This window comes from Aquarana catesbeiana, linkage group LG01 (assembly GCF_042186555.1).
Source record: "Aquarana catesbeiana isolate 2022-GZ linkage group LG01, ASM4218655v1, whole genome shotgun sequence".
NCBI lineage: Eukaryota > Metazoa > Chordata > Amphibia > Anura > Ranidae > Aquarana > Aquarana catesbeiana.
The window spans coordinates 926,500,756-926,527,583 of NC_133324.1; the positions used below are offsets into that span (position 1 = coordinate 926,500,756).

At 40.9% G+C, this 26,828-nt stretch overlaps 1 protein-coding gene across 1 annotated transcript in view; it reads left to right on the top strand.

Moving 5' to 3' along the window:
• DDRGK1 (DDRGK domain containing 1) overlaps positions 1 to 26,828 on the top strand; it is a 130,858-nt gene that overhangs the window by 62,551 nt on the left and 41,479 nt on the right. Inside the window, exon 5 of the mRNA XM_073611035.1 lies at positions 22,623 to 22,745. Within this exon, the coding sequence (XP_073467136.1) occupies positions 22,623 to 22,745 (123 nt within the window). The remainder of the gene's footprint in view (positions 1 to 22,622; positions 22,746 to 26,828) is intronic.

Here is a 26,828-nt window from a genome sequence, read left to right on the forward strand (position 1 = left end):
AAACGAGCCATGGCTGGACTTCTCCTTTAAATCCTTATTAACTTCTGACATGCTGCTTTTTTTTTATCTTAAAGTAGAACCATAGGCTAATTATTTTTAAAATTTTGAATAGAGTAAGGGAGTAAGGGTAAGGGATAGAGTAAGGGAGGGTTATAACCCCTGCTAGATTTTTGTTTTCGCTATCTGTGTCCCATTACGAAAAATTACCGTTTCTTCTGGTCTCAAAGACAAACAGGAAGTCAAAGGAAATCCTTGCAAATTAAGGACATTTCTTGGGGACCCCCAGGTCATCAGAACTAGTATCCCCATTGGAAGATTTCCCCTATATCACTTTTCTGGGGAAAACCCAAAAATTGGGAATTTTCTTTTACTTTCACTCTTCATGATAATGGTAAACAGGACAAATAGAGAGGGGTAATCTCCCTAATGGGGGCACAGACAGTAATGAAAACTGACAGGGGTTCTAATCCATCTCCACTCTATACAAAACAAAAACAAAAAAGTGTTGACTTTAGTCATTCTTTAACCACTTGCCGACCGCCGCACACAGATGTACGTCGGCAGAATGGCACAGGCGGGCAAATGGGCGTACCTGTACGTCCCTTTGAATTTGCCACATATCGGGCGTGCCCCCACCGCACATAGCGGGTCCCGGGAACTAGATGTTCGCCGGCGGCCTGCGATTGCGCTGTGGAGAGGCAGAACGGGGAGACGCCTTTGTAAATAAGGCATTTCCCTGTTCTGCCTTGTGTCATGATAGAGATCTACTGCTCTCTGTCATCGGGAGCAGTGATCGCTGTCATGTCAGTGGTAGCCCATCCCCCTACAGTTAGAATCACTCCCTAGGACACACTTAACCCCTTGATCGCCCCCTAGTGTTTAACTTCTTCCCTGCCAGTGTCATTTACACAGTAATCAGTGCATTTTTATAGCACTGATCGCTGTATAAATGACAATGGTCCCAAAATAGTGTCGTATAGTGTACGATGTGTCCGCCATAATTGTCCCACGATACGATAAAAATCACAGATCGCTGCCATTACTAATAAAAAAAAAAATGCCATAAAACTATCCCCTATTTTGTAGACGCTATAACTTTTGCGCAAACCAATCAATATACGCTTATTGCACTTTTTTTTTTTTTTTTTTTTTTTACCAAAAATATGTAGAAGAATACATATCGGCCTAAACTGAGAAAGACATTTGATTTTTTTATATATATTTTTTGTGGATATTTATTATAGCAAAAAGTTAAAAAAATATTGCGTGAAGCATGCAGCTGGAGAGCAAGGGGACACTATAGGTTATCAAAATTGATTTTATTCCATGGATACAACATAAGGTACAATACGTCAATGGCACAGATACACATTGCAACCTAGAAGCCTTCTGAGGTGAAGTTGCATATTTTATAGCAGTATAAATAGTTAAACATAAAATACAATTGCATATGACATCCCATGCATTAAAAATGATCACTGATAGCTCAAACAACTGGATGTGTAACCATGATTGTTGCATCTTTAGCTTGACGCGTTTCGTGACTATCCGTCACTCATCAGGAGCAGACGCTGTAGGGATGTCTAGATAATTGAAAGGTGAACAGTAAATACACTGAACACACAAAAGAAGGGGAGAGGGAATGATAGAACATTCACCCATACTTACAGGTTACCAATGAGCATGGGGTGCGGCGGTGGATGTCAGGGCAAAGCTGCGGACAATTGTCTCCCCCGGGAGCAGAGGCGGCAAAAACAGTGGCAAGGCGATGGGAAATCCTGAGGGATAAGGTGTGGCTGGGGAAGTGAACCCCACCAAAATCCATGTGTGTGCATGGTTCATGAAATCATCTGTGAATAAATGTAAAAATGTGTATAAATGTATAAACAGTATATGAAGATGATAAATTGCTAGTGAGGCAGAGATCCAAATCCGGTGTAGGCAAGGTGGGAGGAATATAAACGTGAATGTGGTGGGGAATGTGAAAAATGAGGGATGGAATGTGAGAAAAAAAAACACGAAAAACACCACACTATAAGAGAAAGACCAATGTTATTGATGTGCCTAGACATTGAATGAAATGAGTGAAAAGATAAAGGGAATAAAACTGCGCAAAACCCGGGATGGAGGCACCTCTGATAATTACTTTAAAGGCCTCATATAAAGTCCAAAATTCTTTCCACTTTATCAAGTACCAGGGATGGAAGCATGTATGTATGGACAGCAATCTTTGACACCCACATTCTTTTCCTATGCATGCTCATGGGTTAAGACTAACAGGATAGGCAGTCCTTAATATGTTGTAAAGTTGATCCAGGGAATATCTGATTGCCTCTCGGGGGAATCAGGAAGGATTTTTTTTCCCCTGCTGGAGCAAATTGGATCATGCTTTGCTGGGGTTTTTTTTGCCTTCCTCTGGATCAACCGTGGTTATAGGATTATGTATATGGGATTGTATAATTCATTTTTATTTTTGGGGGATTTTTTTTTCTCTTTTATTGGCTGAACCTGTTTATTGTTTCTATTATATTTAATTATATTTTAATATTATATTTTATTTTTTTTTTTATATTTTATATATTTTAATTATATTTTAATATTTTTTATTGTTTGTTTTATTGGTTGTCTTGTGTCTTTTTTTCATAAATAGGATTGTATAATACATTTTTTCGCCTTTTTATTGGTTGAACTTGTATTATTTTTTTATATTATATTTTTTAATATTTTTTATTGTTGTTTATTTTTTTTTATTTTACTGCTTTATTGGTTGACTTGTGTCTCTTTTTCAACCAGACTAACTATGTAATTCAAAATTCATTATATAAGTCATAATTCGGTGGTAATCTGGAAGGTAACAACATAATGCATTGACATATAACATCTGTAAGCAATGGATTTTGGCCTTTCTATCATCATTAGGTCATTTCCTTTTATTGTGAATTAATAACGTGGTCAGTTTCATTTTATTTCTGTGGTACGGTTTGCAGTTTGCACACACCCTGTTTTGGTTGCAGGATTATATAGTCTAGTGCCTTTTGTTATAAGACAGCAGAAAGCAGAAGGGGGAAAAAAAACACCGCCTGCCCTCCTACACAGATACTAAAGTTGGACTCTGACCTTTATGCTGTGTATAGATCATCATGTGTGATTACAACGTTTATAATGTTTTGGCAGATTTTTTTTAAAAGTACTAAATGAAAAATAGGACTATCATACCATCAGATTTTAGGCTGAGGTTTTGTGCATTTTTATTTTTGAACTTCATGTTGTATGCTTGCTGACAGCAACATGTTCTAATCCCCATTGTATTTTGCCACCAATTAGACTAAAAGAGGTAAATGTTTGAGCCCAGCAAGAACCAGACTAAGGGGGAGATTCACTAAAACTGGAGAGTGCAAAATCTGGTGCAGCTCTGCATAGAAACCAATCAGCTTCCAGGTTTTATTGTCAAAACTTAATAGAACAAGCTGAAGTTGGAAGCTGATTGGCTACCTTGCACAGTAGCATGGGAGTTACCACTTTTAACAGCTTTGCATCTCTGGAATGTTGCAAAGCTGCGTTGGTCTGCGGGCAGGAGTTTTTAGGCCTAGTCCACAAGGCCGAACGCCGCGGACTAGGCTGAGACCGCAGCCTCACCCAAAAACTCCTGCCCGCAGCTCCTCAGGACCGGCGCGGTGTCCAAAAAAAAAAAAAAAACTTGATGTGAATCGCAGATTTTTTTTTTTTTTTTTGAGAAAATCACCCAGCTCTACTATGTACACAGCTGTTGGGTGGTCTCTCCACAGAAACTACTGGCCACTTGATCCACCTCTGTCTTACAGTTAGTAGGATGTGCCAAGTGCTACAAGTATGTGTCCTTTTAGCTGCCGTTCTGGTCCATTGAAACTGTGCTCAAATGCGGAATATGCTCCCTCCTCTAGCTGCAGCGGCCAGGCACTGCAGGTCCTCAGGTCTACTTTTCCTCCCAAGCAAGAAGAACAGTTACAAAAGTGGCCACAGTAGTGGCATTACCAAATAGCAGGTCAAATCTGATGAGACTAGCTGTCCAGTGTTAATTTAGTCCACAAAAACATTTTCGTCAGCGGCATATTTCCAGTGACAAAATTAAACGAAAATGACCCCATATTTTCGGAAGTTGATGAAAACTATGATTAAAAAACAAATCAATTTTACGTCAATGAACAAAAATGTGAGGGAGGGACGTTTACCCATGAGAACTTCCGGTTTCCTTGAAGCTCTGCCTGTAGAACCTGTGAGTGCTTCCCCTCCCAGCAAGCAAGGTAGTGTGGCATGCTTGGCACTCTGCCGCATTACAGGCCTCCTCAGATAACCTTCCAGAGCACTGTGCATTACATGCCTTCGGAGAGTCCTGACTCATGACCGTCCAGAGCACTGTACATTACAGGCCTCCTCAGACCACCACCAAGAGCACTGTGCATTACTGGCCTCCTCAGATCATCCAGAGCATTGTGTAGAATTATAGGCCTCCTCAGATCACCACCCAGAGCACTGTGCAGCATTACAGGCCTCTCAGACCACTGTCCAGAGCACTGTGCAGCACATTACAGGTCTCTCAGACCACCACCCAGGGCACTGCGCAGCATTACAGGCCTCCTCAGACCACCACCCAGAGCACTGTGCATTACAGGCCTCCTCAAATTGCCCAGAGCATTGTGTAAAATTACAGGCCTCCTCAGACCACCACCCAGAGCACTGTGCATTACAGGCCCCTTCAGATCGCCCAGAGTATTGTGTAAAATTACAGGCCTCCTCAGACCACCAGAAGACGCGTATCGCCCTCTGATTAGGCTTCCTCAGTAGAACAATTTAGGAGATATCCTAATCTCAATCCATTAGAAGTTACCAGCTTGGGTGTACAGCTGGGAGAGCGTAGGAGGATCAGCTGTTTCGATGTGGAGGAGAGAGATCGTGGAGGAGTAAAGGAGAGTTCATTAAGTTTTTAACTCATCTTTGAGTAATGGTATAGATCCTAGTGAGGACGGATGAGCACAGCGGTGGATGTTAATAAAAATTGTCACATATGAACTGGCTTTATATTATTGAAGTTTATAACACATGAACATTCATTTTCAAATATATATGGACTGGTTGTGAATTCACTATTGAATTATTTGCACATATTTACAGTGCCTTGCAAAAGTATTCACCCCCTTATTTTACGTGTTTTGTTGCCTCACAACCTGCAATTAACATGGATTTTTTGAGGATTTGCATCATTTAATTTACAGAACATGCCCACAACTTTGAAGATGTTTTTTTTTTTTTTTTATTGTGAAGCAAACAACAAATAGGACAAAATAATAGAAAAAGTCAATGTGCATAACTATTCACCCTCCTAAAGTCAATACTTTGTAGAGTCACCTTTTGCAGCTATCACAGCTCCAAGTTGCTTTGGATAAGTTTGCCACATCTTACCGGAGTACAAATGCAGCATGAGAGTTTTCCCCGCACCAGTGTGGATCCAAACCAGGTGTAAAGTGGATGATTCTCTCCAGGGGTAAAGAGCCCCAGGTGCTGGCTAATGCTGAATCATGCTGAGGGTAGATGAGAAAATCCGGACAGCCGCACTCACAGCTATGAGTAAGCACTTAGCATAAGTGCAAAACGCGTTAGCTGATTGCCTGTATATTTTTTGCCATGGTGTCCTGTATATGGTATGATCCTGATTTTACAATAAATTTTTTTGGATAATATCTTCCTGGTGTGCGGCTGTCCGGATTTTCTCATCTACCCTTGCCACATCTTACCACTGGGATTTTTGCCCATTTCTCCTTGCAAAACTGCTCCAGCTCCTTCAACTTGGATGGTTTGCTCTTGTGAACAGCAGTCTTTAAGTCTGACCACAGATTTTCTATTGGATTGAGGTCTGGGCTTTGACTAGGTCATTCCAACACATTTACTTGTTTCCACTTAAACCACTCAACTGTTGCTTTAGCAGTGTGTTTGGGGTCATTGTCCTGCTGGAAGGTGAACCTCCGTCCTAGTCTCAAATCACACACAGAGTGGTACAGGTTTTGCTCAAGAATATCCCTGTATTTAGCACCATCCATCTTTCCCTCAACTCTGATCGGTTTCCCAGTCCCGACTGCTGAAAAACATCCCCACAGCATGATGCTGCCACCACCATGCGGTGTTCTTTGGGTGATGTGATGTGTTGGGTTTGCGCCAAACATAGTGTTTTCTTTGATGGGCAAAAAGTTCAGTTTTAGTCTCATCAGACCAGAGCACCTTCCTCCATACATTTTGGGAGTCTCCCACATGCCTTTTCGCAAACTCAAAACATGCCGTTTGTTTTTTTGCTGAAAGTAATGGCTTTCTTCTGGCCACTCTGCCATAAAGCCCAACTCTATGGAGCGTACGGCTTATTGACGTCCTATGTACAGATACTCCAGTCTTTGCTGTGGAACTCTGTATCTCCTCCAGGGTTACCTTAGGTCTCTGTGCTGCCTCTCTGATTAATGCCCTCCTTGCCCGGTCCATGAGTTTTGGTGTGCGGCCGTCTCTTGGCAGGTTTGCTGTTGTGCTATGTTCTTTCCATTTTGTTATGATAGATTTGATGGTGCTCCTAGGGATCATCAATGATTTGGATATTTTTTTATAACCCAACCCTGACTTGTACTTATCAACAACATTGTCCCTTACTTGTTTGGAGAGTTCCTTGGTCTTCATGGCAGTGTTTGGTTAGTGGTGCCTCTTGCTTAGGTGTTGCAGCCTCTGGGGCCTTTCAAAAAGGTGTGTATATGTAATGACAGATCTTGTGACACTTAGATTGCACACAGGTGGACATCATTTCACTAATTATGTGACTTCTGAAGGTAATTGGTTGCACCAGAGCTTTTTATGGGCTTCATAACAAAGGGGGTGAATACATACGCACATGCCAATTATCAGTTTATTATTTCTGAAAAATAGTTTTATGTATTTATTTTTCTAATTTTACTTCACCAACTTAGACTATTGTGTTCTGATCCATCACATATAATTTAGATTAAAAAAACCATTGAACTAAAGGCTGTAATGTAACAAAATAGGTAAAAAGCCAAGGGGGGCGAATACTTTTGCAAGGCACTGTAATAGCATTGTAAGAGGTGTTTTATTAACGATTCACGATTTGAACAGCGCTGCACTATAAGGGATCTATTTCTTTAAACAACGGCTTTCTTCTTGCCACTCTTCCATAAAGGTCAGATTTGTGGAGAGCACGACTAATAGTTGTCCCGTGGACAGATTCTCCCACCTGAGCTGTTGATCTCTGCAGCTCCTCCAGAGTTACCATGGGCCTCTTGGCTGCTTCTCTGATGAATGCTCTCCTTGCCCGGCCTGTCAGTTTAGGTGGATGGCCATGTCTTGGTAGGTTTGCAGTTGTGCCATACTCTTTCCATTTTTGGATGATGGATTCAGCAGTACTTCGTGAGATGTCCAACGCTTGGGATGTTTTTTTTGATAACCTAATCCTGCTTAAACTTCTCCACAACTTTATCCCTGACCTGTCTGATGTGTTCCTTGGCCTTCATGATGCTGTTTGTTCACTTAGGTTCTCTAACAAACCTCTGAGTGCTTTGCAGAACAGCTGTGTTTATACTGAGATTAAATTACGCACAGGTGGACTCTATTTCCTAATTAGGTGACTTCTGAAGGCAATTGGTTCCACTAGATTTTAGTTAAAGGTATCAGAGTAAAGGGGGCTGAATACAAATGCACGCCACACTTTTCACATATTTATTTCTAAACATTTTTGAAAACCATTTATCATTTTTCTTCCTCTTCACAATTATGAGCCACTTTGTGTTGGTCTATCACATAAAATCCTAATAAAATACATTTATGTTTTTGGCTGTAACATGACAAAATGTGGAAAGTTTCAAGGGGTATGAATACTTTATCAAGGCACTGTATACACACGTGCCACCTCTGAAACTACATAATAGAATAAAATATTTTTTGCAGCTGCTGTTCCAAACCTGTAGGTTAAGCAATGATTTATGATCAACAAGAATGATTATTCTCCGTGAAAGAACAGCTCTTGCTTATGAAACCTTAACAATGTGACATATGATTACATAATCCAAAAAAGCTAGCACAACGCTAAACAACATGCACAAATTAAAATAAGTGAAGTCCAAATAGTGATAAAGTGCTTAAAGAGGAACTGCAGTCTGCTCACATCATTTGTAATAAAAACATCGTTGCCATCCTGAAGCTTCCCTCCAACCACTTTACATATTATTTTATATATACTGTGATTCTGTACTTGCCAAATATGCTGCAGAAATCTCCCTCCACTGAGTCTGGCTGCAGCCATTTTAACTGTGGGCAGCTGAAGCTGCTGCCTGTTCACTTCCTGGATTTACACACAGGCACACATATACAGACAGACAGACACACTCACACCTCTGCTTACCTGCTCATTTCCCCTCTGTGGATTAATCCACATGGATCTCTGCAGTCTCCTGTTATCTCTGGCCCCTCCAGCTCTGCCGCTCTTATTGGCCCTCCTATGACTCATCCTCCCTCTCTTCCTGGCAAGCTCTCACTAGCTGTGCATGATGTCATAAGCCTAGGCTTTTTTACCAGACAAGAAACAGGAAGTGGGCTGTATAAGGTATTTACTGGCAGAAAAAAAATGTTTTACTATCCAACATTAAAACAACAAGGGAAGAAGATTTAATGGATGGAAAGATGAAAAAATGACCGAAGAGCCGCTTTAATTCTGATGATCTTGTGTGGCATCCAATATACAAAGTTCTCTCAAACTTGCGAGCTTTCGCCGTGTGATGCCCACCGTGACTGGCAAGCATCTCTGTGTGAGCCCCAAACACCACGTGAAGGTCCCCACACACCAGATGTCGTTGACCCTCTGTCAGGTCTGGGCTCAGCCCTTCCTTCTCTGAGCTGGCTGCTCAGCTGTCGGCTAATTGCCAGCTCCTATCTCTCCACAGTGACTCACCTGTTGATGATATCCTGCTTGTCAGTCCTGCCTACTTAAGCCATCCAGCCCAGATGATCTCGGCCTTTGCCTTGGTCACATCTCTAGAGACGCTCTCCTGTGTTCCTGTTAAAGACTTGCTTGGCTGACATTCCTTCTGGCTCCAGATCCTGCTTGCTGTTCTACTACGTTGTTCTCTGGCTCCCTGATGTTTTGGCTTATCTGACTATTCGTTCCGGTTCCTGAACTCTGGCTATGTTTTGACTACGTTTACTCTGTTTACCTTTTTTTATTATTAAACAAGTGTGATTTAACTGTACTTCTGTCTTTTCTGACACCCTCCTTGTCATATAACACAAAGGCGCTCAATAAAGGCTTGGGTGGTCTCCGTGACCATGGATAATCCTCCCGCCGGCTCCCAATATCCCCTCCTTGCGATAGTTGGTGGTTCTGATGGAAAAAAATCAGTGGCAGGAAAAAGAGGAAAAAATGGAGAACAGGCTCCTCATAGCGTAAAAAAGTATGGGAAATTTTAGTTGACTAAAATGTACAGGAGATTTTAGTCGACTAAAATGTAGGACATCTTAGTCAACTAAATGCAACTAAAACAATTGCAGATGACTAAAATACGACTAAAACTAAATCGAAATTTGATGCCAAAATTAACACTGTAGCAGTCAGATGTGGCACTGTGTTTGATGGTCTTGCATTACAAGTATACAGCTATGAGGCTACAGAATAAGGTTAGGCACAGAAAGAGCTGTGATATTTTTCAGGAGAAATTCAAGACAAAAGTTTATTTTTTTTGTATAATGTTTATAGCATAATTTGCATTTCTTTCTTGTCCATTGAGGGGCATAGGATATCTTAAACTTAATCTTGTCTTTTGACAACATCTTGGAGCTCCAGGGATTTTTCCCCTCAGCTTTGGGCTGCTGGAGGGTCATCTGACCCAGAATATTCAGGGAGAAACCAAAAGTCTTGTTACGGCAAAAGAGAGGTAGACTGGATCCTGTGCTAGGCAGATATTTCAGCCTTGTCAGCAGTGTACGTTTCGGGGGGGTAGGCAGACAGGGTACCTTAGTCGGCAGCATCTGGATTTTAAAACCTGGACGTGTTCGAGGACCTGTGCCACAGGTGGGGGGCACTGGATGTGAACCACCTGGTCTCCAGGTTCAAAAACAAACTGGGCATGTATTTACACAGTGCAGTAAGCACAAAGCAGTGGATGCTCTGGTGGCTACCTGCGATCAGTACACCTTGATCTATGTCTTTTCTTCCCAGAAACCTATTTCTCCTCTGCTCTGCATGATTGAAATGCAGGGCATTCCGGTAATCCTCATTGCAAGGTCTAATCATGGAATGTGGAAAGCGTACTTTACTTGGTGTGAGTTCAGGCCCTTCCATTCCTGAGGTTTCTTCATGGGACATATTTCCTGCTTCCTTCAATTGGATCTTGATCAGTGTTTGATCCCTCACTCTTCTCATGATCATCCTTACCCCATGAGGCGAAATCGTGCATGGAGTTCCAGACCGAGCGAGATTGATGGTTATTTTGCATTTCTTCCATTTGTGATTAATCGCTCCAACAGTTGTCTCCTTCTTACTAAGCTTCTTGCTGATTGTCTTAAAGCCCATTCCAGCCTTGTGCAGGTCTACAATATTGTCCCTGACATCCTTTGACAGCTCTTTGGTCTTGCCCATGATGGTGAGGTTTGATTGGAAGAAAGAGATTCTGTGGACAGTTGTCTTTTATACACATAACGAGTCGTCGTTAGGAGCACCTTCTTAAATTGACAGTACTAATCTGTGTACCACATGAGCACCTACTGTAGCCAATCTGTGGGAGCCATTTGTATCATGTGTTTTTTTTCTGGGTCTTTGGTTGATATTCTGTCTCTATCATTTAAAATACACCTATGATAAAAATAATAGACCCTTCATTTATTCGTAAGTAGGCAAACCTACAAAATCTGCAGAGGATCAAATAATTAATTTTCCCTCTATACATGTTACACCTATATTTAAGATGTACCCTACAACACAGTACAAATGGGACCCCCTGTTTCCATACTGCCCATCCCCTATGTCAGCATGCAGGGGTTCTTCTCCCCCCCCAGCAACTATTACTTTTGAAATTGGCGTGGCTCCGCCCTCACAAGATTGTCATTCTATTTTGTGAATGAATGAACGACAAGTCCCGTCTGTCTTCACTGCAGATGGACTTGTAGTTCTCCACTGGCACTTCCTCCAACTCTCCAACGGAAAGCCTGTACCTTGGTATGGACAGATAGCTGGAGAAAGAGTCGGCATGAGTCTGGCATTGCACCTATTCATTGGTCGCGGGTGCAAAGGTTTTGCAGGCTCCTATGGGGAAAAAAAAGAATAAATGCACTTTTTTTTTTTTGTTCCTGCAAAAAAATGTGCATTTACCGTATTCATCGGCGTATAACACGCACTTTTTACCCCTGAAAATCAGGTGGAAATCATGTGCGCGTGTTATACGCCAATACCAGCTACTCGGAGTGGAAGGAGGGGATGAGCACCACTGGATAACACAGAGCCATGATCTCCTGTGTATCCGGCGCTGTCACACATAGTCCCGCCCCCCCTGGCCCGGCATTGGACCACTGTTCTGTCCATCAAATGAGCCGGGCGGGACTGTAAGTGACTGAGCGCCGGATACACAGGAGATCGTGGATCTGTGTCATCCAGCACTGGCGCGGCTGCGATCATCTGCAAAGGCGAGTCTGTAGATGTATACTAAATGGGCTGCAATCATGGGCATGCTAGAGGCTGCAGATGGGCATGTTAGAGGCTGCAATAATGGGCACATTCGAGGCTGCAGATGGGCATGTTAGAGGCTGCAGATGGGCACTAAACAGGCTGCAATAATGGGCACATTAGAGGCTGCAGATGGGCATGTTAGAGGCTGCAGATGGGCATGTTAGAGGCTGCAATAATGGGCATATTAGAGGCTGCAATAATGGGCATATTGGAGGCTGCAGATGGGCATGTTAGAGGCTGCAAAAATGGGCATATTGGAGGCTGCAGATGGGCATGTTAGAGGCTGCAAAAATGGGCATATTAGAGGCTGCAGATGGGCATGTTAGAGGCTGCAATAATGGGCAGATTAGAGGCTGCAGATGGGCAGATTAGAGGCTGCAATAATGGGCGGATTAGAGGCTGCAGATGGGCAGATTAGAGGCTGCAATAATGGGCAGATTAGAGGCTGCAATAATGGGCGGATTAGAGGCTGCAGATGGGCAGATTAGAGGCTGCAATAATGGGCGGATTAGAGGCTGCAGATGGGCAGATTAGAGGCTGCAATAATGGGCAGATTAGAGGCTGCAATAATGGGCACATTAGAGGCTGCAGATGGGCATGTTAGAGGCTGCAGATGGGCATGTTAGAGGCTGCAATAATGGGCATATTGGAGGCTGCAGATGGGCATGTTAGAGGCTGCAAAAATGGGCATATTGGAGGCTGCAGATGGGCATGTTAGAGGCTGCAAAAATGGGCATATTGGAGGCTGCAGATGGGCATGTTAGAGGCTGCAAAAATGGGCATATTAGAGGCTGCAGATGGGCATGTTAGAGGCTGCAATAATGGGCAGATTAGAGGCTGCAGATGGGCAGATTAGAGGCTGCAATAATGGGCAGATTAGAGGCTGCAATAATGGGCGGATTAGAGGCTGCAGATGGGCAGATTAGAGGCTGCAATAATGGGCAGATTAGAGGCTGCAAAAATGGGCACATTAGAGGCTGCAGATGGGCATGTTAGTGGCGGCAGATGGGCATGTTAGAGGCTGCAATAATGGGCATATTAGAGGCTGCAATAATGGGCATATTGGAGGCTGCAGATGGGCATGTTAGAGGCTGCAAAAATGGGCACATTAGAGACTGCAGATGGGCATGTTAGAGGCTGCAGATGGGCATGTTGGAGGCTGCAGATGGGCAGATTAGAGGCTGCAATAATGGGCTGATTAGAGGCTGCAGATGGGCAGATTAGAGGCTGCAATAATGGGCAGATTAGAGGCTGCAAAAATGGGCACATTAGAGGCTGCAGATGGGCATGTTAGTGGCTGCAGATGGGCATGTTAGAGGCTGCAATAATGGGCATATTAGAGGCTGCAATAATGGGCATATTGGAGGCTGCAGATGGGCATGTTAGAGGCTGCAAAAATGGGCACATTAGAGGCTGCAGATGGGCATGTTAGAGGCTGCAGATGGGCATGTTAGAGGCTGCAGATGGGCATGTTGGAGGCTGCAGATGGGCATGTTAGAGGCTGCAATAATGGGCACATTAGAGGCTGCAGATGGGCATGTTAGAGGCTGCAGATAGGCACTAAACAGGCTGCAATAATGGGCACTTTAGAGGCTGCAGATGGGCATAGATCAGGCTGCATTGATGGGCACTGGTGAGGCTGCAGAGCACTGACTCTTATTTTAAAATTTAAGGATTTTTTCTGAAACTTCTATCTTAGTTAAGGTGTGTGTTATATGCTGATAAATACGGTATTTATTCATTTTATGGTGGACTTTAAATATATACTATATGCGTTGTACAATTGACATGCATTGCATTTACATTGCACGGTGCATAAAGATTTAGAAACGGTTACATTGTGGTTAGCTACCAATGTGCAGAGATATTTGTACATCTCGCCTATATAGACACTTCTGTTCGCTTGTCTTCCATACAAAATATTCTTTTAATTTAGAAAAAAAAAAATGTAGATTTTTTTTTTCTTTTTTTCTTTGAACGATGAGAAAAGCAGAGCCGGCATGCAGAGTGTACACAGGAAGACGGCGAGATCAGTGCAGACCTCTTGTGATCATGTACAAAGCACACTGTTTTTGCACTTAAAGGAAGCTCTCTCTCGGTGATAAAGTGTCAGTTGGTAAACCATTTCCTCACCAGAAAAACTCCACGGGTAAAAGGGAATTCCCCGCGCGGCTGCTGTGCCACAGCACAGAGAACTGCAGCACACAAGATTTATCTGCTTTTTTTTTTTTTTTTTTTCATACAATCTAGAAAGTACATTTCATCGGACGGTTAAAGGGACAAGGACACTGTATCTAGGCAGAGCTTCATTCCTTTTCCCTTTACAAATTACAAATTTACAAATTGTAAAGTGATTGGAAGTCGTGGAGGTGCCAGCACTAAGCTTTTAAGCTTTTAATTTAAAGAACGCATTTGCTTCAGCCAACTTTTAGGAGCACGTGTATTATTACAAGTTGTTTTAAAGTACACTATATTGTCAAAAGTATTGGGACACCTGCCTTTACACGCACATGAAATTTAATGGCACCCCAGTCTTAGTCCGTAGGGTTCAATATTGAGTTGGCCCATCCTTTGCAGCTATAACAGCTTCAACTCTTCTGGGAAGGCTGTCCACAAGGTTTAGGAGTGTGTCTATGGGAATGTTTGACCATTCTTCCAGAAGTGCATTTGTGAGGTCAGGCACTGATGTTGGAGAGTAGTCCTGGTTCGCAGTCTCCGCTCTAATTCATCCCAAAGGTGTTCTATCAGGTTGAGGTCAGAACTTTGTGCAGGCCAGTCAAGTTCCTCCATGCCAAAGTTGCTCATCCATGTCTTTATGGAAAACTAACACTGCACATCACCCTGAACACACCATCCCCACCGTGAAACATGGTGGTGGCAGCATCATGTTGTGGGGATGACTTTCTTCAGCAGGGACAGGGAAGCTGGTCAGAGTTGATGGGAAGATGGGTGGAGCCGAATACAGGGCAATCTTAGAAGAAAACCTGTTAGGGCTTGTTCACACTTGACTAAATTTCTGACGCTCAACAAACACTCCTATAGCGTTTGTATGGCATTAGTATGGGCGTCAGACAGGCGCCAATGAGCTTTAGAATGGGGCTTTAAAAACTCTCCCTAAACGCCCTATGCACGGTTTTGTAGCGTTTGATAAGCGTCGGGGCGCGTTAAAACTGCTCCATAATGGAAAGTGACGGAAATAAACAAATTTTAACGCGCTGCAACCACACCAAAAACGCCTACCAGAGCATTTGCGGAGTGTTGCCATAGACTTAAATGGTAGGTGTTGAAAGGCTTCAAACGCCTCCTGACTCAACATGAGGCTTAAATTTTGAAGCAACGCGACACTAACGCTTAGTGTGAACAATACGATGGGCTGTTTACAATATCTTGTGCATAGGCATTTGAGGGGCGTTTTTAACGCCTCTCAAACACCTGCTCCTAATGCCAGTGTGAAGTTAGCCTTATTGTCTGCAAAAGACTTGAGACTGGGGCGGAGGTTCACCTTCCAGCAGGACAACGACCCTAAACATACAGCCAGAGCTACAATGGAATGGTTTAGATCAAAGCATATTCATGTGTTAGAATGGCCCAGTCAAAGTCCAGACCTAAATCCAATTGAGAATCTGTGGCAAGACTTGAAAATTGCTATTCACAGACGCTCTCTATCCAATCTGACAGAGCTTGAACTATTTTGCAAAGAAGAATGGGCAAAAATGTCACTCTCTAGATGTGCAAAGCTGGTAGAGACATCCCCAAAAAGACTTGCAGCTGTAATTGCAGTGAAAGGAGGTTCTACAAAGTATTGACTCCGGGGGGCTGAATACAAATGTACCCCACACTTTTCACATATTTATTTGTAAAAAAATTTGAAAACCATTTATCATTTTCCTTCCACTTCACAATTATGTGCCACTTTGTGTTGGTCTATCACATAAAATCCCAATAATATACATTTACGTTTTGGTTGTAACATGACAAGATTTCAAGGGGTGTGAATACTTTTTCAAGGCACTGTAAGTACAGCAGTAACTGGGGAAGGTGTAGGCCAGTGATGGCATCCCAGATGTTTTGGAACTGAATTTCCCATGATGCTCTTGCACTCTGCAGTGTAATTAAACATCATGGGAAATGTGGTGCCAAAACATCTGGGGTGCCAAGGTTTGCCATCACTGGTGTAGGGTGTTAGCTCACCTTTTCAAAATATCTGAAATAGGCAACTAACCCTTTAGGTGGTCTTTTTAGTATTTTTACAAATCTGCACTAATGAATTCCTAATATGTCATAGCCTACAACTGTATCAAATAAAAAAAAAAAAACAAAAACAAATATATAACACCTTTATAAAAACGTACAGTACTCGAGTCCAGGGGGCTTTGCCTAGGCCAAAATGATGTCATCAGTCTGCTGTAGGCAAGAGGAAGCATTTACTCAGTCTCCTCTCTCTCGGTGAACACGCCCGAGCCCATCACAAATCTCTATGTGTATGGCCCTGAACACTTTGTGCAACATTTCTCATGCAGCGCTGTGTAAGTTGTCAGCATTATATAAGTACCTGTAAGGTTACATGTGCCATGTTTTTCAAGCGTTTTTTGGAGCAGTTTTTGCAACTTTTGTCAGTCGTTTTTCAACTGAAAAAGGGGCGGAGAGCTGCTAAAAAAGGGGCGGAGAGCTGCTGAATAAGAAAGCTGCTGAAAAAGTGGCGGAGAGCTGCTAAAAAAGGGGCGGAGAGCTGTTAAAAAAGGGTGGAGAGATAGTTAAAAAGGGGCGGAAAGCTGCTAAAAAGGGGTGGAGAGCTGATGAAAAAGGTGTGGAGAACTAATGGAAAAGGAGTGGAGAGCTGCTAAAAAAAAGGGCGGAGAGCTATTGAATAAGGTGCAGATAGCTGCTGAAAAAGGGTGAAGAGCAAGTAAAAAAGGGGCGGAGAGCTATTGAAAAAGGGTGGAGAAATAGTTAAAAAGGGGTGGAGAGCAGATAAAAAAGGGGCAGAGAGCTATTGAAAAAGGATGGAGAGATAGTTAAAAAGGGACAGAGAGCTGCTGAAAAGGGATGGAGAGCTATTGAAAAAAGGGTGGAGAGCTATTGAAAAAAGGGTGGAGAGCTATTGAAAAAAGGGTGGAGAGCTGCTGAAAAAGGGGTGGAGAGCTATTGAAAAAGGGGCGGAGAGCTGCTGAAAAAGGGTGAAGAGCTGCTGAAAAAGGGGCAGAGAGCTGCTGAAAAAGGGGCGGAGAGCTGCTGAAAAAGGGTGGAGAGATAGTTAGAAAGGGGTGGAGAGCTGCTGAAAAAGGGGCAGAGAGCTGCTGAAAAAGGGATGAAGAGCTAGTGAAAAAGGGGCCTAGAGCTGCTGAAAAAGGGGCGGAGAGCTGCTGATAAAGGGTGGAGAGATAGTTAAAAAGGGGCGGAAAGCTGCTAAAAAGGGGTGGAGAGCTGATGAAAAAGGTGTGGAGAACTAATGGAAAAGGAGTGGAGAGCTGCTAAAAAAAAGGGCGGAGAGCTATTGAATAAGGTGCAGATAGCTGCTGAAAAAGGGTGAAGAGCAAGTAAAAAAGGGGCGGAGAGCTATTGAAAAAGGGTGGAGAAATAGTTAAAAAGGGGTGGAGAGCAGATAAAAAAGGGGCAGAGAGCTATTGAAAAAGGATGGAGAGATAGTTAAAAAGGGACAGAGAGCTGCTGAAAAGGGATGGAGAGCTATTGAAAAAAGGGTGGAGAGCTATTGAAAAAAGGGTGGAGAGCTATTGAAAAAAGGGTGGAGAGCTGCTGAAAAAGGGGTGGAGAGCTATTGAAAAAGGGGCGGAGAGCTGCTGAAAAAGGGTGAAGAGCTGCTGAAAAAGGGGCAGAGAGCTGCTGAAAAAGGGGCGGAGAGCTGCTGAAAAAGGGTGGAGAGATAGTTAGAAAGGGGTGGAGAGCTGCTGAAAAAGGGGCAGAGAGCTGCTGAAAAAGGGATGAAGAGCTAGTGAAAAAGGGGCCTAGAGCTGCTGAAAAAGGGGCGGAGAGCTGCTGATAAAGGGTGGAGAGATAGTTAAAAAGGGACGGAGAGCTGCTGAAAAGGGACGGAGAGCTGATGAAAAAGGGGTGGAGATCTGCTAAAAAAGGGGTGGAGATCTGCTAAAAAAGGGGTGGAGAGCTATTGAAAAAGGGTGGAGAAATAGTTAAAAAGGGGTGGAGAGCAGATAAAAAAGGGGCAGAGAGCTATTGAAAAGGGGTGGAGAGATAGTTAAAAAGGGGTGGAGAGCTGCTGAAAAAGGGACGGAGAGCTGCTGTTTGAACAGAAAACGTGCAACAAAATGTTTCAATCAACGCTTGAAAAAAGCTCATGACGCGCTTTTTAGGCGTTTCCATTGAAGTCTATGGAAACAAAAATGCAAATTCTGCCCGAAAAGTAGCCCATGTACTTTGTTGATCGACAGGCTTTTTGCTACAAGCGACAGGACGCTCAGACGTGACCAAGGGCTACTGAAACTAAATCAGTTTTTACTTGTTGAGCATTTTTGAGCTTCGGGCTACAAGCTAAAAAACATTTAAGTGTGGGCTGGGCCTAATAAACAAATAAATAATGTTAATTAAAATTAAAGGGGGGTTTATACTTCATTCATAGATCACATCCAATCCTGTTATTTGCCTGCTGATAGGTTAAAGGTACTGATATCTGCAGAAATTGGGGTTTCCATCGTATTGTGTTGTAAAAAAACATCTAACACAAATGTGAACTAAATGAAAGCAACACAAAAGATTTTCTTTTAACTTTTTGATTCCAGCTACAAACTTTAAAAAGAAACCTGGATAACACTCCTTTTTTTTTTTTTTTTTTCCTTCTTTTTTTTTTTTAAATAAAAAAAAATACATTTCTTACTACCCAGCTGTTTTCGGCCGGGTTTAGTTTAAGTTTAGAAATAAAAATCGCTTAATCAGCAAAAATTAATTTTTTATGTTCTTTTTTTTTTTTTTTTTTAAGATCAACTAATCAAACCCACAATAGCAACTGTGTTTCGAATGTTAATACTTTTCGGAAAGTTTTTGGAAAACTTTTTTGTTTATATTAAACAAAACGTTTTTGGAAAACTTTTTTTTTTATATTAAACAAAATTTTTTTTCCATAAACTTTGCAAAAAGTATTATTTCGAAACACAGTTGGTATTGTGGGTGTGTTTAGTTGATCTGGGCTTATCGTATGATTTATTATGTTCACTAGCAACAGACTTATTACAGAATATTTATATAGTTTGACATAATTTTAGTTGGACATAGCATAAAAGTTATATGTAAATTTATATTTATTACAGATTTTTTTTTTTTTCAGGTAGTGGTGTGATTTATTTCTGTAGTTGCGCTTTACTGCTTTCCAGACGTTGATATTAATACCATCATAACAATTGTAATATTATTATTATTATAACCATAAATGTCTAGTTTTGATGATAAGAGCTAAAAGCCACACGCCTTGGTGTACATTTCATAGAAATATGTTTGAATTTCCTTTCCAGCCCTTTATTAAGTGAATGTAGAAGGCTTTTTTTTTTTTTTTTTTTTTTTTTTTTTATACAATACAATTTGTAATGCTGGTAATCCTAGAGATTAATTTTAAATTTTCTCAGCTGCAATCTGTTAGGACCCAAAGTTGAAACTCTGTGAATGGTAATAGTACAATTAAAATAAAATGGCTGTTGGGACCCAAAGTTGAAAATCAGTGAATGGTAATAGTAAAATAAAAACATACAAAAATGTCTAAAATCTTACAAACCAATTCATGCTAATAATGTACAGAGGGTGAGGCCTACTTTACAAAAATCTGTTCACTGCTATAGAGATTTTTTAAATTGAAGTTCTTATGTTGCTTCTTGTAGCAATGTGTCATAAAAGAACAGAGGAAAAAAGGCAAAAATGAAAAAATATCAGAGTGGCAAATTATAGAATTCATGAATTTTTTGATTACTATTAAAAATACAAATTCAAAGTGCCAAATAGTTCAATTTGAACAATTTGAATTTCATTTGAAGGAAAAAAAATAAAAAATATAATATATATGTGTGTGTGTGTGTGTGTGCGTGTGTGTATATATATATATATATATATATATATATATATATATATATATATATATATATATATACACACACATATATATTTATTTTTTCTTCTTTTTAACAGGCTCCATTCAGGTGTATGAAGGAATATACAGTATCTCACAAAAGTGAGTACACCGCTCACATTTTTGTAAATATTTTATTATATCTTTTCATGTGACAACACTGAAGAAATTACACTTTCTACAATGTAAAGTAGTGAGTGTACAGCTTGTATAACAGTGTAAATTTGCTGTCCCCTCAAAATAACTCAACACACAGCCATTAATGTCTAACCCGCTGGCAACAAAAGTAAGTACACCCCTAAGTGAAAATGTCCAAATTGGGCCCAATTAGCCATTTTCCCTCTCCGGTGTCATGTGACTTGTTAGTGTTACAAGGTCTCGGGCGTGAATGGGGAGCAGGTGTGTTAAATTTGGTGTTATCGCTCTCACTTTCTCATACTAGTCACTGGAAGTGCAACATGGCACCTCATGGCAAAGAACTCTCTGAGGATCTGAAAAAAATAATTGTTGCTCTTCATAAAGATGGCCTAGGCTATAAGAAGGTTGCCAAGACCCTGAAACTGAGCTGCAGCATGGTGGCCAAGACCATACAGCGGTTTAACAAGACAGGTTCCACTTCTGTTGAGCACACTGGTGCTCGGCGTCATATCCAGAGGATGTTGTTGGGAAATAGAAGTATGAGTGCTGCCAGTATTGCTGCAGAGGTTGAAGGGGTGGGGGGTCAGCCTGTCAGTGCTCAGACCATACGCCGCACACTGCATCAAATTAGTCTGCATAGCTGTCGTCGCAGAAGGAAGCCTCTTCTAAAGATGATGCACAAGAAAGCCCACAGACAGTTTGCTGAAGACAAGCAGACTAAGGACATGGATTACTGGAACCATGTCCATGACCACTGCCTTGCTAAAGAAGCTGAGGGTAAAGGTGATGGACTGGCCAAACATGTCTCCAGACCTAAACCCTATTGAGCATCTGTGGGGCATCCTCAAACGGAAGGTGGAGGAGCGCAGGGTCTCTAACATACGTGATGTCGTCATGGACGAGTGGAAGAGGACTCCAGTGGCACCCTGTGAAGCTCTGGTGAACTCCATGCCCAAGAGGGTTAAGGCAGTGCTGGAAAATAATGGTGACCACACAAAATATTGACACTTTGGGCCCAATTTGGACATTTTCACTTAGGGGTGTACTCACTTTTGTTGCCAGCGGTTTAGACATTAATGGCTGTGTGTTGAGATATTTTGAGGTGACAGCAAATTTACACTGTTATACAAGCTGTACACTCACTACTTTACATTGTAGCAAAGTGTCATTTCTTCAGCGTTGTCACATGAAAAGATAGAATAAAATATTTACAAAAATGTGAGGGGTGTACTCACTTTTGTGAGATACTGTGTGTGTGTGTGTGTATATATGTATAATATATATATATATATATATATATATATATATATATATATATATATATATGTATATGTGTGTGTGTGTCTCTTAAGTAAGGGCATTTCCTTAGAGCATTGTGGGGGACTTTTTGTATGGTCGTCTAGAAGCTGTAGAAAAGTGGAAAAAAAAAAAAAGGTGAGAAAAAAGTGAGAAACACTGTTCTAAACTCAGGAAAATGTAATGTAGACACACAGGTGATAAATAAGGGTTCGTAATTATGCATAGGTCCCCTTGACCCCAGATAATGATGATGTCTTTTTGCAGTGGATACCATAGGGGTCTGGTTATATATATATATATAAAAAAATAATATAAAAGTTTTGTTGTTTTGTATTTATTTATAATATTATTCCTTATTTTATATATTTATTTATTTATTATTATTGTTATTATTACTGATTTCGGTTTGAAATGAAACCTATTGAAAGAAGTATGTTAAAAAACTCGTCATTGCAATTATTTGATGTTGCACTTAAGATCCCACCTGTTCATCGACATAGTTTGCAGGAAAGAACATTTTCTGGATTAGCACATGCTTTAATTTTTCACTTGTAATCCAAATTTTTACATTTTTTTTTTGTTGTGTATGATTTGTTGGTGTTGCTGTTTTTATCGACTTTTGTTCTAGTCGCTGGTTTTGTATGCAATAAATATTTTCTTTAATTACTTTATTTTTTTTTTCTAATTTTTTTTTTTTCTATTTTTTTTTTTTTTTCTATTTTTTTTTTCTAATTTTAAAAGCCTGATTTTACAATTTTCTTCTAGTTTGCCAAACTACAAGGAAAAAATGTAGGACACAGTGGGGTTGATTTACTAAAATTGGCGAGTGCAAAATCTGATGTAGCTGTGCGCACGGTAGCCGTTTCAGCTTCTATCTTCAGCTTATTCAATTGAGCTTTGACAATAAAACCTGGAAGCTGGTTTATATGAAGAGCCGCACCAGATTTTACACTCTTTTTAGTAAATCAACCCCAATATGTCAGAAAACATGGAAACCAAAATAAAAATAAATAAACGGGGGCCTGTTTTAGTTCCCTTATTTTTTATTTTTATTTTAATAATAGAAACGCTTAAATTGTTTTGTAACTAAAAAAAAAAACACAACAAAATGAGTAGCCTTTATAGAAATATTCTAAATGAAAAAAAAAAAAAATTACTGCTGGAAGAGGAAGTAACCACACTGAGCACTGTCAGGGAGTGTCTATGGTAATTCAGCAGCCTGTGCTCTATAAAAGGTCACTGAGTAGTGCTGATGATGATGATGTGTTGCTCTTGTCCTCAGCACACTCTGAGAATGGTCTGGCCGGGACCAGCAATGTGTTTTGCCCTGTACTCCCCGGGCTGAACAGTGTTTTGTCTTCTCCGCAGGAAGAAGAGAAGAAGAAAGCCAAGGAAGAGCAGGAGAAGCGGGACTATGAGGAGTACCTGAAGCTGAAGGAGAGTTTTGTGGTGGAGGAGGAAGGAGTAGAGGAGACCATGGATGAGGATCAGGTAATCCAACTTTTTTTTGATAATGTCCAATGTACTTTTATTGATGTTCCGTTATGTTGTTCCATAGTTTTGATTAAGCTGTTATATTATGTCTCTGTTTAAAGGAATTTTTCTTAATTACTTTTGGATCTACCCAAGCCCTTCAACATCTTAATAATATAAAAGTCCTTCAATATCTCAATAATATAAAAGTCCTTCAATATCTCAATAATATAAAAGTCCCTCAACATCTCAATAATATAAAAGTCCCTCAACATCTCAATAATATAAAAGTCCCTCAACATCTCAATAATAGAAAAGTCCCTCAACATCTCAATAATGTAAAAGTCCCTCAACATCTCAATAATATAAAAGTCCTTCAACATCTCAATAATATAAAAGCCCTTCAACATCTCAATAATATAAAAGCCCTTCAACATCTCAATAATGTAAAAGCCCTTCAACATCTCAATAATGTATTTTTTTTTTTTTATAAATTTGATGTATGCTCCTTCTCTGCCCTGTATAGTCCGATATCCTTTTGGTTTGGTTGTTGTGTATACAGTTACAGATGTTGTCCATGAGTGTCACAATAACTTCTATATCTCAATAAGTTCACTTCTCTATAGGGATTAAGCTTCTCATGTTATTACTCAGTCTTGCTTCAGAATTTTTCCATCTTAAAAATACGAACGCACGGGGACTTTTAAGGTGCCAGTAAATAAAACAAATTGATTTATATATTTTTTTTTTATTTATTAAAAAAAAAAGTGCCAAAAAATAAAATAATTTGAAAACCTCTTTATTAGAAAAATATTGCAGATAAAAAAAAAGGCGTCAAAATAAACTTAAATATGTTCTCACCAATTTGTTTAATGGCACCTTAAAAGTCTCCAGTATTTGTGTTTTTTCTCCCCCCCCCCCCCCCCATCTGTGTGTTGGGAATGTGGTGCCAGGTGATCTGCCATCGCTCCTCTTCTTCTGATATTTTCCCATCTTGTTGTCAGACGGCTTCATCAGACAGTTCTGATATCTGTGATAAGAAACTCAATGACCACGATGTTATATCTCGTTCAGCAACAATAATTTTTTTTTTGGGGTGGGGGGGCAACTTTTGAAGTCTAGGTGCTCTTTCACACAGGTGGCCAATTAAAACGGGCGATTGAACCTCATTTATAGTGTTGGTTGCAGTATATTATTCATATTTTTATACACACTTGGGAGGGCGAGACATAATTGCGCTGAAGTCCATAAATCATATGAGCCCACAGTTTTACTGCCCTTTGTTCGCCTAGCTGTATTCTATCATTGTAGCTGGATGAGAGGGGGGGCGGCGTACACGTGCCACGACTGTGACAACTTGAGCTCAACTTGCAGAGCTTGGCGGGTGACATTGGCTATCAAGATGACCATTAAGGTCAATGGGAGAGCATTACAGTTGCAAGCACAATACTTGGCTCATGTTTGGGGTGTGTGGTATTTGTCATAAAAAATCCCCTGTGAGAGGAATAAAATAAGAAAAAAATAAAAAGGCAGACATGATTGCCTCCTAAAAGCCCGCCAGCTGCTACTCTACAGTACTATGAAAAGTGATCTGCATTATATTGCTATTTATAGGGCGTTTGAAAGAACCCTAAAAGTTCATTAGGCAGATTACGCTAATCACTTGCTCCTAAGAGATTTAGGGCTGGTTCAAACCACTAAAAAAAACGCACTCCAAATCCATTTCAGATGCATTTCTGCATGTACATTTTTAATGCGTTTTTGGCACGTTCCAGTGTGTTTATGATGTGATTTCTTTTTCTTCTTTTTTCCTGTTTTTTTTTTTTTTGTAACAGTACTGGGGTCCAGTGCATTTTTGATGTGTTCTAGCGCATTCCGGTGCATTTTTGATGCGTTCTAATGCAGTCCAGTGCAGGAAAAATGCAGCATGTTCTACTTTTTTTTTTTTTTGTAGAACTGGAAGGCCCTGGAACTGGACCGCACTGGTGTGAACTATGCCATTGGAAACCATATAACCTACTTTCCATGCGTTTTTGGTGCAGAAAAAAACACACACTGGACTGCATGTAGTGTGAACTGGCCCTTAAAGCTTTACATTCACTTTAAGGCCGGGTTCACATACCTCCGGCCACGGGTTCCAGCATGGGGTCCGGTGTGTCCCTGTTCACCGGTTCAGGTGCGATTCAGGTCCGAAATTTTGCCTGAATTCACACCTGAACCGGACCCAAACACACACAGACGTCCTGTCCCGGAGATGTGTGAACCGGTTCCATTGAGATCCGGTCACACTGGCCTGTAATGCGAATTGGATCTGGGGAAAGCCGCATCCAATTCGCATATGTGTGAACCCAACCTTAGGGGTGGTTCACACCGCAAAAACGCACTCCAGATCCCCTCCGAATGCCTTTTTGCATGTGTGTTTTGATGCATTTTTTGGTGCATTCCGGTGCGTTTTTGATGCGTTTCCGGGTGCTTGTTTTCTTTTTTTTTTTTCCTATTTTTTCTTTCACTGTCTGGTGCCTTTTTTCTTCTTTTTTCCTATTTTTTCTTTCACTGTCCGCAGCCTTTTTTCTTCTTTTTTCCTAATTTTTTTTTCTTGCACTGTCCGGTGCATTTTAAAGCGTCCCAGTGCGTTTTTGATGCGTTTTACTGCGTTCCAATACAGTCCAGTGCAGAAAAAAAAGCAGCATGTTCTACTTTTTTTTCTGGAACTGCAAGTACTGATATGAACTATGCCATTGAAAACCATATAACCTACTATCCATGCGTTTTTTGATGCAGAACAGGCTGCACGTGATGTAAACTGGCCCTTAATTGTATATTTCTGCTTCTGCAAATATATTTTACACTTCCTATCTTACTCCGGACCCGGTAAGTCTTTTACTGTTTTGGTTCCCCCCATTGCTGCCTTGAATGAGTCGAAAAATATGGCTGCCATTTCTCGGTAAGCACGTGCGCAGGGCATGGCTTTCATTCCATATGGCCATCTTTGCGATGGAGCGCTGCCATCAACACACTGTACCAGCCCTGGGCAGGCAGGGAGGTGTATTCCTCTGGCCAATATACCAATATCAAGAATTGGAATATTTGCTATAATTTGAATATAGCAGTGCCATGCTGAGACATAGCAGTGGACGGATTCAAGGCCGCACATAACAATACAGATGGGTCCATGTCATATCCTTTTTGTCCTGGTAGACCACACTTCTCCATTTGCTTGACAGCAAATACATCACAAAGTGGTAATCGTGGCACATTTATGATGATAACAAAGTGCTCTATGCTGAAATTTTCCACTATAGCCTAGAATGTGACCTGCTTGGGTCTCTTGCACACAGTACTGATGTTTGAGCTTCTGCTTTGCGCAAATTTGCGTGTATTTATGTGCGTATTTGCACGTCTATGTGCGGTCACACGTTCGTGCGCACAATGCTTTCCTGGGGAAAATGCATTCCTATTTATGCTCCTATGCGGGTATTTGTGCTCATGTGCGTGTATTTACATGCATCGGCGCAAAATACTGTCCAGGAACATAGATTTTCTTATTTTTACATTTTTTTTACTGATACTCGCCGGTTGTTTACACGCCTGTGTGCACAGGCACATTGTAATGAATAGGCTACATTTTAGCTCAGTAAAAAAAAAAAGCAAAAAAAACCAAAAAAACGCAGTACTGAGCTTTTTCAAGCTGCAGAGTGTGCAAGAGGCCTTATAACGATCGGACAAATCATTTTTTTGTGTTGTAGTTTTTTTTTTTCCTAATTTCATTAACGTCTGAAATTCAATTTTTTATTTATTTTTTTATTTTTTTTTTTTTAGAGGAAATGTAAGAGGAAAAAAAAAAAAATAAAAGTTAAAAGTAGTTTTAAAACCTTCCTCTTTTGACTTTTTTTTGCCGTTTTTTTCTTCTCTCTCTCTTTCCGGGGCTTTTAACCTTCTTTTAGTTTTTGATGGATGGCCAGGACTAATTCAAGGCTGAGTTACTAGATATTTGTCCTGGTTGCACCCTATGGGGTTTACCCCAAATAATATACGAATGTTGCATTCGGGTTTTCTGCAATCGTTCAATTAGGAGGCTTTCCCTCCTCCGTTTTATGTTGT